Here is a 12,233-nt window from a genome sequence, read left to right on the forward strand (position 1 = left end):
TTACTAAATATCTACTTAATAATCTGTGAGGAGTTAGAATCTCACTGAACATCGATCTTAAGGTCAAGCTTTATGAATATCTTGTACGATAACTCAAGAAGGAAGTCACCTAGAAATTGGATATTAATGCCATACATGCATCGACTAGGAGCCTGCAGGGTAGCAGTGATGAACGCCAGTATTATCTAAAAATTACAGAGACGTTCTTATTTACTCGAGCATTTGACTTCATGGAAACGATATCACACCTGTTTAGTTTAATCCAGCTTTCCTTTAGTTTGGGTTTGAGACATTTGCAGATACTAATATCTATACTCCTCCATGTTTACCTGTTAAAAGCATAGTGTGTGAATTAAAACAAATCTAGACCTAATGTGTTGTGCTTCTTGAAAGAAAGGCATGTGTCATTATAAACACCTGTAAATTTCAGGGGTCTCTGGTCACCTGTGAGTTTCTGCTCCAAAATGCAGCGAATGTGAACCAACAGGACGCTCAGGGCCGAGGACCCCTCCATCATGCCACCATGCTGGGACACACGGGGTTTGTTTCCACTTCTCCCCACCTTTATTACTACAAATGCAACGCGGATTATGTTTTACACTCAAAAAAAACAACTTGCATTTCCGTTGCAGGCAAGTGTGTTTATTCTTGAAACGAGGAGCGAATCAAAACGCTACAGACATTGAGGAGAAAACACCGCTGTCCATAGCGGTGGAGGCGGCCAACGCAGACATTGTCACCCTGTGAGTGTCGTGGTACTAATCTTAGATTACAGAGTGGATTGAGATGTGCTGTTACCTTTAATTCCCTGTTTCTTTATTCGCTCCCCAGGTTGCGACTAGCCAAGATGAACGAGGAGATGCGGGAGGCGGAGGGGCCCTACAGCCAGTCAGGTCAATATAACTCCAACAGCCCCACCGAGATGCAGTACAGGAAGTGCATGCAGGAGTTTATTAGTTTGCAGCTGGATGAATCTGAATAACCAGCCGCTGCGTGTTGAGCCAACGACGCCTAGGAAACATAAAGTGTCGGAGTTGGGGTCAGCTGACTTAAAAGAGCACCACCCCCAATCATCCATTCTCAGGGGTATTGTTAAAAATTTGGGCGATTTCTTTATTGAGAGGAATTTAATCCACTGGCCTTTAAGTGAGCTGAGCCTAACTCTGCCAGCTGTGCTCGTGTGTCCTGCTGTTACAACTTCCTGCCAGGTGCTCCACCAGCTCTGCACCTTGTCCCTCAGCGGCAGGGTTAAAGCCATCGACTCTGGGCAGTATTAGTTTTTGTTCCAAACTGGAACATCCACCTTTTCCATTTAAGTGACTGTTACTCATGTCAAGTTACTGATAGCACAAAAATATTTTTCCTCGGTTTTAGAGGTGATTAGAAGGTAGGTTTTTGTTTTGTTTTGATTAAAGTAATTGTTATTTTTAAATTCCTGTTGTGTTTCTGCCAGCAGTCACAGTATCTTTGCAAAAAAAAAAAAGTATATATATATATATAAATAAAAAAATAAATAAATCTGCCCAGTAACTGCCACCAGTATCCAGTGACACTCAGACCTCAGAGGGAGGGCAGTTTCTACTACAGTATCTGGCAATAATCAAGACTTTTTGAATGATGCTTTTTAAAATCGTCGTGAGAGGCGTGTCTGTAATCTTTTTTCCTTTCCAACTGACCTTTCAGAAGTCATTTATGCACCTTCCTGTTAATGGTTATGCAACTGCTGTACCTTTTCCCATGACTGTATGGTTCTTATTTGAAGTCTTAACTGCTTGTCAAGTCCTGTTTACTTATTTAATGACGCATCTTTCTGGTGTTACATGACAGATGTTTTTAGAGCAGTTTTCTTTTATAGAGATGACTCTAGTAAGTCTAGGTATTCTTACTGTACATGCTGTAAATGATGTTTTTAGAGTGACTCTGGTTGCACAGCAGTAAGTGCCATGAGGACTCTTGTGTTCGCATACTTTTCTTTTAAGTGTCTTGGTTGTAGTGTGCTTGCTCATTGCCCATAATCATGGGAAATCCAGAATTGTAAGACAAAAGGACTTTTAGAGCCCTTGCACTAATCGTCCTGAATGTTAGTGGATTTGAAGGTGGTACATTTCAAGCAGCAATAGTGCAATAGTCTAGAAACGTATCCACATGTAACCATGTATAGCTTTTGATCGCCTGCTTGTCCTGGCTTATATTCACGTTAATCATTATGGGAGCTTTATTATTTAAAAAAAAAACAAGCAAAGAAACTGTAAAACAATCTAGGTTTTCAAAATGAATGTAGACGGAGAGGAGGGTGAGGTTTGCTGACAGGCAATGAACGATTGAACTGTACCCCAGTTTCATCCCACATCGTCTCTCTCATGTTGCCCCGACTGCTCGGAGGGCGCCAAAGCACTTTGATGAAACGGTCACTGAAAGAGCAGCGCCCCCTGCTGCAGGCAGAGCGTCAATGCAACGTTTCTAATCGCTGATTTGTGTGGATGTCCCTGGATGTTAGAGATCTGGTGTTTAGTAGTTCTCTATGAAATGTTTGTGTGCGATTGTGGAGCAAAAGGATTTATTCATTTGTGTGTGCTGACACACAGGAAGAGGAGGGCTGAGCTCATTTCTTCTCGAAGAACGGAGCGTTTACACTAAGGGCGAAATGCACAGCTGGAGGAAGATGCACTGTTAGTAGCTGTTTGGACCTTACAACAAATAACTAGAAGTTCTTTTGTCTTGTTGTTGTTTATTTAATGGTTATTGATAGAGACTGATTTAGAAACTGCTGCTGATGCCGAACAGGTCAGCAGCAGGTTTGTTAGCAGTGATTGTAAGAGGATGTTTGTGTTGAGCAGAAAAGGAGATTTAAAAACATGTTTGGTACTCCAGCGCCTCTTCATCAGCACCCTCCAATCAGCTGATGAGTGCTGAGAGTGATGAGGGATATTCAGGGTTAATGAATGTGAGGGAGAGGTGACCTCATCAGTCCTCTGTTCCTTTTCTTTTCTCTTTAAAAGAAGTTCTCTTGACTCGAGTGTTTGAAGTGCAGAGCCGTGGTTCTCGGTTTAATATTTCTTGGCATTTAAATGATTTTTTAAAATAATTTTACGATGTTTTTAAATACTATTCTTTTACAACATCATGTCGTGTTCTTAAAACCCCCCAAAACAAGAAATTTACCCTTAAAACCGACTGAGAACCACTGATCTGATTAAGGTGGAATTTTCTTCTCTTCCTCCTAACACACTCTCACGTTCTCTTTTGTGTAAATCTGTTCTGTCACTTTTTGTATTTTGCTTTTCTCACTCTCCTCCCCAGAGTTTGTGCCTTTCTTCTTTTCTCTCTTTCTTTGGGGTGCTGAGGCCAACACAACTGTATTTTTGTACATAAACTCCTGCACTTTAAACACAATACAGTTGTTGATGAAACAAACTTGCTGTCTGTGGGCTGTCTTTTCTCTCCGAGTCCGTGTCCCGTTGCTAACGAGGGCCTCGCTGACTGTTTCCTCAAACATTTGCCTTTTGCTTCTTCTGTCCTTCGCCTCTTTTCTCCCCTCTACATTGTTCTGTTTCATATTTCGCAACCACGCCAGCACTCTTAACAGGTATGGCTAATTATTTTTTCTTTTTCACTCTTGTTGACACTGATGACACTGTCGCTGCATGAGCCCCCTCCCCACTTTGCATGAAACTCTGTGCATGTTTTACCTGCTTTACATCTGCACAATGAGGGCATTGGGGTTTATGATCACTGTAGTCTTGACAACTTGAAGACTTTGGCAGAATATGAAGGGGAATATGGGGAAAGGTTCAGCTATTTGTGAACATTGTTTAAACACCTGCCTCTACGCAGGAAACAAAACATTTGTGCTACAGCAGAAGATACGAGATGGAGGATTTATTATTTCATGCAGCTCCGTCAATACTTTAGTTTGTAGTGAACATAAGTTATGAGCAGTCCAGTAAACAGTTTTTTTTCCTTCTTAAACGTATCTACAATGAAGTGTTTTTGTCATAGACTGTATATAAAAGATGTACATAATTTCCATAATTCTGTCTGAGTCCTATGTAGAGTCTGTGCAGCTGGAGTCACAAAAACAGGCAGGCTCGCAGACGTCTGGCTGTACCTTTGCGATAACTGGCCGATGATGAGGCTGAAAGTGGAACTGCAAACGTGGAAATTACAAAAACCACTTAAGTGGCACCTGTGTTCGGGGTAACATTGTTGCCACTACGTTGGCAATTAAGATTCTCTTGCTGAATTGATCGTTTCTCTTTCATTTGATTTGCGATACAACGACAGAAGAAATAGCTGGATGTGAATAGGAGGGAAGGATGGTACTAAACGGGCCAATCACAGTGCATTTCTAGGGAGAGGCACGTCAGGTTACAGCGTAGGGTTTCGTGGTTGATTTAGACGACTTTGGTGAATCGTTGTAAAGCCTACCAAGTGGCCGGCATGATTGCCAGTATTCAGACCTGTGCTCGGGGATTATGTTGTGATTACTTTACAGTAACTCTGTGTTTTTAGATACGGTGCCAGCTACAATAGAAACAAATAAAATCCTGGCAAACATATTTGTTCCTTACGTTTTTGACTTTTTGTTCCTCATTCACATTGCAATAGTTTCTGAGTCTCCCTCCAGGGATTTACTGAAATCTGCGAGTTATATTGAGGCAATAATTGTTTTTCTCTCACTGATGAATAAAAAAAAAAAAAAAGAAACTCTGGTGGAAAAAGTGGAAGCAAATGCACAGAAGGAATTTACTGTACTGAACAGGCCAATAAATATCGTTGCAGCTGCTTTAACACGATGTACAGATGCATTTCTTCAGGTTACTGACGGCTAGATTTAACACAGACGTTGAGCGATATAGATTGGACCGCAAGGGTCTGTGGGGATGCCACGTTTCTGTTTTTTGTGACCACACAGACTCACCAACGGGGACTTTACAGTGCACCAGCTGCACGTGCGCCCCCCCAGGGAGTGGACTTAAAGTGGTCTTCAAAGAAGGATTCATTACTTCACAGCCGTATCTTAAGGCGGTGCAGATTTAACTCTGAAGCATAAATTCACTGCTTTGTGGAAGTACCTTAAACCGACATTCTTTCTAATGACCAGCAGGGGGCGACCCTTCTGGTTGCAAAAAATACTACTGTACAGAAGTGACCAGTCGCTAGTTTTAAATCTTATTAATTACAAAATGATGTATTTTTGTAAATTATAATCCTTTTGTTTGTTTATCTAGTTTTTGTTTTTGTTTTTTTAAAGGTCAAAATGTCCATCTTTGATATACAGTCTATGGTCTTACACTGTTTCCTAAGAAAATAAAAAAAGTTTTGTTACTCACATCTTTTCTCCCCCGTGTTTTTACAGGAGATGAAACGTACCAGGACATTTTCCAGGATTTCACCCACATGGCCTCCAATGACCCAGACAAGCTGAACCGCTACTAGCAGTACGACTCGCAGCGGCCGTGACGCTGCAGAGCGCCGTCCACCCGCGGTCAGAAGGGCTGTTTTCACAAAAACAAAAGTTGGAATGATGTCCACTTCGCATTCACACTCATTCAGAAACGGCCCATCAAAGCCAGCGACCGTATCTAATGTAGCCAAAGCTCCCTTTCATCAGTTCGTTTTCACCAAGGCGAGTGCTTCGTTCAATTGAAGGAGAGCTTCAACAGTGGATTTTTTTTATTTTTAAACTGTGCATGTTAATAGGATGTATAACAGTAAGTAAATGGTACAGTGTTAACGCCTTTGGAAGGATTCACATAGTCTTAAATCCAATGATAATTACACTCAGACTGAATGTAAAGATGCCGTCAAGGCTGTCGCTTACTTTGACTGAGTTAAATGTTTGCTGTCACACTTTGTGACGGTGAAGGACACTTATTGTTTTTTTTTAATAAAGTTAAAGTTGTGGTGCATCAGAGCTGCACAGAGAAGTAAGCCCACGGCAGACTTTTAAAGGCTCTGTTTCATGCTTTTTGTTAACTGCTTCTGCTTTTCATTGGGACTCTTTTAATGAGCTGCAGCATTTTTTGTAATGTAAGTTTTTCTTTAGAGAATCATCAGTAAGTGTATAAGTGTCCGTATGCTTTTATGTTAAATCACCACAGACGTCTACCAGTTTGGATGGTGGCTTTGAAGTGTACAGTGATCTCTGACAGCAGCAAACCCAGAATGAATTCACATGTAAGGTTAAATAGTTGATTTGACTTGATTTTTAAATGCTTTTCTTTTTTAGAAATGTAATTTCTCACAAGTACCTGCAGTGGTTTGAAAAACCATCGGTCATTATTGGGATGATTTCACTGTGTAGATACAGGCAACGCTTTATTTTATGGGTCAATAATTTTCCAGGTGTTTGTCGGTGTGACAGTGTAACGCTGTTTTTATCATAATGGCATTTTCCCAGAGTAGATCCATGAAAAACTAAAAGAAAACAGTTAATGCTGGTCAATCCTGCCATAGTCGAGTGGCTCGACATTCACAGCAGCTCGTCAGAAAAACAAAACATCCTCCTGCTGTTGTAAACCAGTCGGCTATCGATCGTTATACAAGCCCTTTAATAAGACGACAGCAGCGCGCGGTAAAATGTGTTTTATAGCTTAGCAGTTGTCTGTAATGTATCTAATGCTGCAGTCACACAAAATACAGTGGCTGTACCAAAAACGTTGCTGCGACTGTGCAATAAACTTGTTGCCTTTGAAATAGGTGTAGCTTTGAGGACGGGAAGAAGATGCTGGAGTCAGTCTGATATCAGTTTGTGATTGAATGAGGTCACGTTGGCAGTTGCATGAAATCGCTTAAATTTGAAGCAGTAATTCTTCCATAAATAACGATGTAGTTGCTGCAGGACGGCAATTTAACTGCAAAATGACGCAGGTGCTCATCAGCCTTGCTTTGATGTAGGAATATAACCACGGTACAACCGGTTTAGACCAGGTGAGTCAAGTTTCCTATTGTAAAGATGTGCATCACAGATGAGTCGCCCTCACCGCTGCAGACTGACTGTATCAACAGTTATCTGCAAACTCTCAGCAATCTGTCTGAGAGCGAATGCAGTCAGTCCGTGTCCCGGCTTTCTTTGGAGACACGCTCCCTCCCACGTGGTCACCTAAAGGTTGAGGGTATTGCACGCTTGGTCTTTGACACCAAAAAATTCAGTGCAATCAACGCACAACTGTTGGCTTTGTTTTTTCCTCTGTGCAAGGTTGCTGTTCGGTTTGGTCGTTACTGAAAAATGTGAGTTCTCTGACCGGCTGATGAGTCGCTGTTGGCGGTCGCAAAGGCATTAGATAGCTCCTTGCAGTTGCTTTGGTTGCTAGTAGATTGCAGTTGTCGCCTATAGTTTGCATGGGCGGTGTACAGTCATCCGCAAACACCGCTGAGTTTTAGTGAAGCTCGAAAAAGTGCGACACAAACTAGATATGGAAGTTGTGCCTTACCACTGACTTATCATCGTTTCATTATTTTGGTCAGACTTTTTTCAAGATTTACTACCACTTCAAAAGTACTTAGCATCTGCTGTGCAGACTTCCACAACTGTGGCAATCCGCTAGCAACCAAAGCAACTTTATATAATACGCATTTGTGGTCAATTTCAACTCACAACTGCCAGAAACCGCTCGGCAACTCATTGGGAAGTACACATTTGCCCCTGACAGCGTAACTAAAAAGCAGCAGAAAACTAAAAATTCTGAAAATGAGCATCTTCTTATTTCATGGATGAATCTATAAGCAATATCAGTGCTTTTCTGTCCAATTAATCTGCTGTGTGCGTGTTCAGACCAGCTGGATTCAGCACTGTGCTGTTTCCTGCCTCTAACTATACAGAAGACGAGATTAAATATAGATCCACTGAACGGCTGTCGCTGAAGCACAGAGGCCGAGGTTTACTCAGACATGTAAATGGTGCACACAGTCTCTCATAGCTAATTAGGAGCAAACTACACCGACCCTTCAATGAAATTTGTTAGCAGGTTTTTGGGAATGTTTTGAAAATGACAGACCTGTAAACTCAGAGCGATGCAGAGTAACCGGATGTGTTAGTGAGTAATGCACCTGCTGTGAGACATTTGTTGTTTCCGTCCTCTCGTGTGTTGAGCTGAGACATTAACCCGATGGATCCAGTTTAGACGCCTCCGGTTGAGTTCAGTGAAATCTTCAAATTCGACTTCTGCAACTTCACTGATGGAAGTTTTGTACTGTGAGTTTCTGTGTTCCTCGCTTCTCCTGCACTTCACTTTGAAAGTTACACGACATACAGTCAGATGTTAATCGCAGAGGAAACCTGGGGCTGATGAAACTTGGGATACAATTCTTGTACATTTTGTACAGATGCTTTTGAATTCTCCAGAGGACTGAAGTATAAAGTTAAAGGTACTTGAATCATTAAATAAGCTTTTGTATATGCTGTTCTTTGTATCGTTCAATAATTTTAGCCCCCTTTTTTAAATTGCCTGTCTGTACACCAATATACATGTACTGTACGTTATACCTGTAATATGGAAGGATTTCAATACATACAGACTTGAGGATTCAGCTCAGTGTTGGTTCTTTTACTTTGAGTTCTTCATTTGACTTCATTAAAATCATCAAACAGCCGTTTGACACTGTTAACAGGTTATTGTACGACAGAGAGGTTTTCTTAACTCACAGCCTGCTCATGAAGAAAGAAAAAACTTTCCTTTTAAAATCAAACTAGACAACAATCCTAAATTCCACTCACGGTTGTTGGTGACGGGGGGGCTGGTCCAAGTGTGTCAGAAACTGCTGATCTGCTGGGATTTTTCTGCACAACCATCTCTGGGGTTTTACAGGGGACGGTCTGAAAAAGTATCCAGTCAGTGGTAGTAGATGGCTCTAGAAAGGCAACAGCAATCTCAATAGCCACTTCTTACATTTAAGATATGCAGAAGAGCATCTCTGAACGCAATATGGTTAAACTGTGAAGCCGATGGGCTTAAGCAGCAGAAGACCACACCAGATGCCGCTCCTGTCGGCTAACAAGAGGAGAGTGAGGCTACCATTTACACAATATTCATATGGTAGGGTCATGAAAAGCACTGATCCATCCTACTCGTGTCGTCAGTTCAGGCCCCTGCTCGTGGTGTTAGTACTGTGGGGTATTTTTTTTTTTTTTAATTCAATTCAATTTTATTTATATAGTGCCAAATCACAACAAAAGTCGCCTCAAGGCGCTTCATAGATACAGAGAAAAACCCAACAATCATATGACCCCTATGAGCAGCACTTTGGCGACAGTGGGAAGGAAAAACTCCCTTTTAACAGGAAGAAACCTCCGGCAGAACCAGGCTTAGGGAGGGGCGGGGCCAACTGCTGCAACCGGTTGGGGTGAGAGAAGGAAGACAGGATAAAGACATGCTGTGGAAGAGAGACAGAGGTTAATAACAGATATGATTCAATGCAGAGAGGTCTGTTAACACACAGTGAGTGAGAAAGGTGACTGGAAAGGAAACACTCAATGCATCATGGGAATCCCCGGCAGCCTACGTCTATTGCAGCATAACTAAGGGAGGATTCAGGGTCACCTGGTCCAGCCCTAACTATATGCTTTAGCAAAAAGGAAAGTTTGAAGCCTAATCTTGAAAGTAGAGATAGTGTCTGTCTCCTGAATCCAAACTGGAAGCTGGTTCCACAGAAGAGGGGCCTGAAAACTGAAGGCTCTCCCTCCCATTCTACTTTTAAATACTCTAGGAACAACAAGTAGTTTTAGCACACTGGGCTTCTGAGTACCAGCTGAGAATCGTTTAAATCCTACATCCTTCCTCAGTGTTGTTGCTAAACACGTCCAGCTGTTAAGACCGCGTGTCCCATGGCTCCTTCTGGCTGGATAACACACCACCCCATAACATTACGGTGATTTCAAATGAACCGGAGATTCTCCTTTACAGCAACTGTGTGAAGCTATCATGTCAACATCGATCAAAACCTGAGAGGGATGTTTCCAGCACCTTGTCAAATCTCTGCCATGACGAATTGCAGCAGCTCAGAAACGGAAGCAGGTCCAAACCAGTACTAGTAAGGGACCTATAAAGTGATTGAAGATGTCCTTAAAAAGTTTAAACAGACAAATGTAATAAATAACAACAATACTTCAAGCCCAAAGGACTTTTCTTCTTTCTCAGGGACTCTTAAAGAGCACGACAGAGACGCTCCTCTCGGCTGTTGTACGCTCGTTATCGTGACGCTGTCTTTGCTTTGGCCTATTATACTTTGCTTCCTGTAAAGAGGATAATCTGTGATTTGAGACAGCTTGATTACAAGATAATGAAGGGGGTCTAAAACTGATTTTGGAGAGCTGAGGCCCTGAGGCTTTGACTCGTTTGTCTTCTGATGTATAATTTCAGCTTATTTGCAGCTGCTTTGTACTTCACGCTGAATGCGGGTGCCAGTCAATGACAAAAATAATCACACATGCTAATTTTCTGATTTTCAAATGCTGGATTTCGCTTATTTATTTATTTTTTTTACAAAAAACAAGTGTCAAAGAAACAAGAATTTCAAAAGACGACGAATATGTTGAAAACGGCAAAAATCCTAAAATAATTTTCTCTGTTTATGACACAGCTTGTTAATAAACATCTGTCGATGTTCCTTTGATGGTAAGAGACGCAGCTATCGTGATTTCTCTTCTCTCTTCAGTCTCTTAACTGAAAAACCGAGTTGATTTGGTTTTCCCTGGAAAATCAAAATAAAGGGTCTAATCTGTCTGTCCAGCAGAGGGAGGGCTGCTCTGGGTGTTTACTCAGAGGTTAAACACTTGACCTGAAAAAGCAGCTCAGATGGTCTTTGTGCAGGTCTGAGTTTCTTAGTTTATTAACTTTATTAATTTGCACCAGATTTGAAGGCTTTAATCCTCACACGAGTCTGTGTGTTTGGTTACTTTATCACCTAAATTCAGAGCGCATAAAGACTTCATGCTGTCAGTTGCCTTTTCAGTGAAGTCATAAATCCATCCGGGTGCCAATCTCAACACAAGTCCATTACCATGCGTCTCGGTCCACCTTTAATAATTACGGCACGTTTATTTCTGCAGCTGCTTTAAATGAAAGGCGTGCAGGCCAGTCATGCCCAACACTTCAGATGATTTATAGGCGTACCCGTGTGTGTGTGTGTGTGAGAGAGATAGGGGAACCTATGTGTTTAGTCTGCTGCAAACTATGTTCCTGCTTCTTCAGTAGTGTCTGCACCACCATCATTTAACTCCACTGTACCAGACACTCTTCGGTTAAACATCTCTGAGGAACAAAGTGCACGAGTCCCTTTCAATATTGCCGCTGACCCAGGTTCACCTCGCTTCAGCTGTCCTGCCTCTTCTAAAGCATCAGCCTGCTGTGCAGAGAAACTCCTACACCTTTTATAACGCAGGGTGAAACGGTGGTGAATGATAGAAATATGCTGTTCGGCTGTCGCTGCGGAGTAGGAGGAGACTGCAGCAGGCTTTATTTGTGAATCATATTCCCAAAGTGGGCATTGTGAACTTTGCTGTTAATTTTCAGAAAGGAGTAGAAGCCTCAGAAAACTCTTATTCCTACCTGGAAGTCATGCTAGACTAGGTGGATGTGGATAGTGGCTGTAACTCTGTGCTACAGGTGACATTTCTGTTGTTTCCAAGCTGTAATTTTTTTTTTTTATGCAGCTTCTTCAGGATTAAAATCTACCACTGCACAGCTATAGCACAGGTGCACTCAGTAAAGACAAGTATTTACAGTAAAGATTCAGTAGGGTGCATTAACATGATGGCATCACACAGTGGCTGCAGATTTCTTGGCTCCACATCCATGATGTGAATCTCCTGTTCTGCCACATTTTAAAGGGGCTCTACTGGTCTGAGATCTGGTGACTGTGGAGGCCATTTGAGTACAAACTCACTGTGTTGTTCAAGAAAGCAGTTTGTGATTAATGAGATTGGTGACATGGCACGTTATCCTGCTGGAAGCAGCCATCAATAGATTTGATTCAATTGCAATTGATTCAACTGATATAAAGCCAAATCACAACAACAGTCATCTCAAAGCGCTTTATATTGTAAAGTAGAGACCCTACAATAATACAGAGAAAACCCAACAATCAGACGAGCCCCTGGGAGAAAGCTCTTGGTGGCAGGGGAAAGGAAAAACTCCCTTTTAACAGGAAGAAACCTCTGGAAGAACCAGGCTCAGGGAGGGGCGGGGCCATCTGCTGTGACCGGTTTGGGATGAGGGCGGGAAGTTGGGACA

The 12,233-nt window shown here is 42.0% G+C and overlaps 1 protein-coding gene across 1 annotated transcript in view; it reads left to right on the forward strand.

The window, feature by feature from the left end:
* The window catches only part of LOC101481091 (arf-GAP with coiled-coil, ANK repeat and PH domain-containing protein 2), a 49,716-nt gene extending 41,184 nt beyond the window's left edge, over nucleotides 1-8,532 (forward strand). The window contains exons 22-25 of the mRNA XM_076874393.1: nucleotides 431-540; nucleotides 633-743; nucleotides 832-893; nucleotides 5,360-8,532. Of these exons, the coding sequence (XP_076730508.1) occupies nucleotides 431-540; nucleotides 633-743; nucleotides 832-893; nucleotides 5,360-5,439 (363 nt within the window). The 3' untranslated portion in view covers nucleotides 5,440-8,532. The remainder of the gene's footprint in view (nucleotides 1-430; nucleotides 541-632; nucleotides 744-831; nucleotides 894-5,359) is intronic.
* The last annotated feature ends 3,701 nt before the right edge of the window (nucleotides 8,533-12,233 follow it).

Source organism: Maylandia zebra, linkage group LG15 (genome assembly GCF_041146795.1).
Source record: "Maylandia zebra isolate NMK-2024a linkage group LG15, Mzebra_GT3a, whole genome shotgun sequence".
NCBI lineage: Eukaryota > Metazoa > Chordata > Actinopteri > Cichliformes > Cichlidae > Maylandia > Maylandia zebra.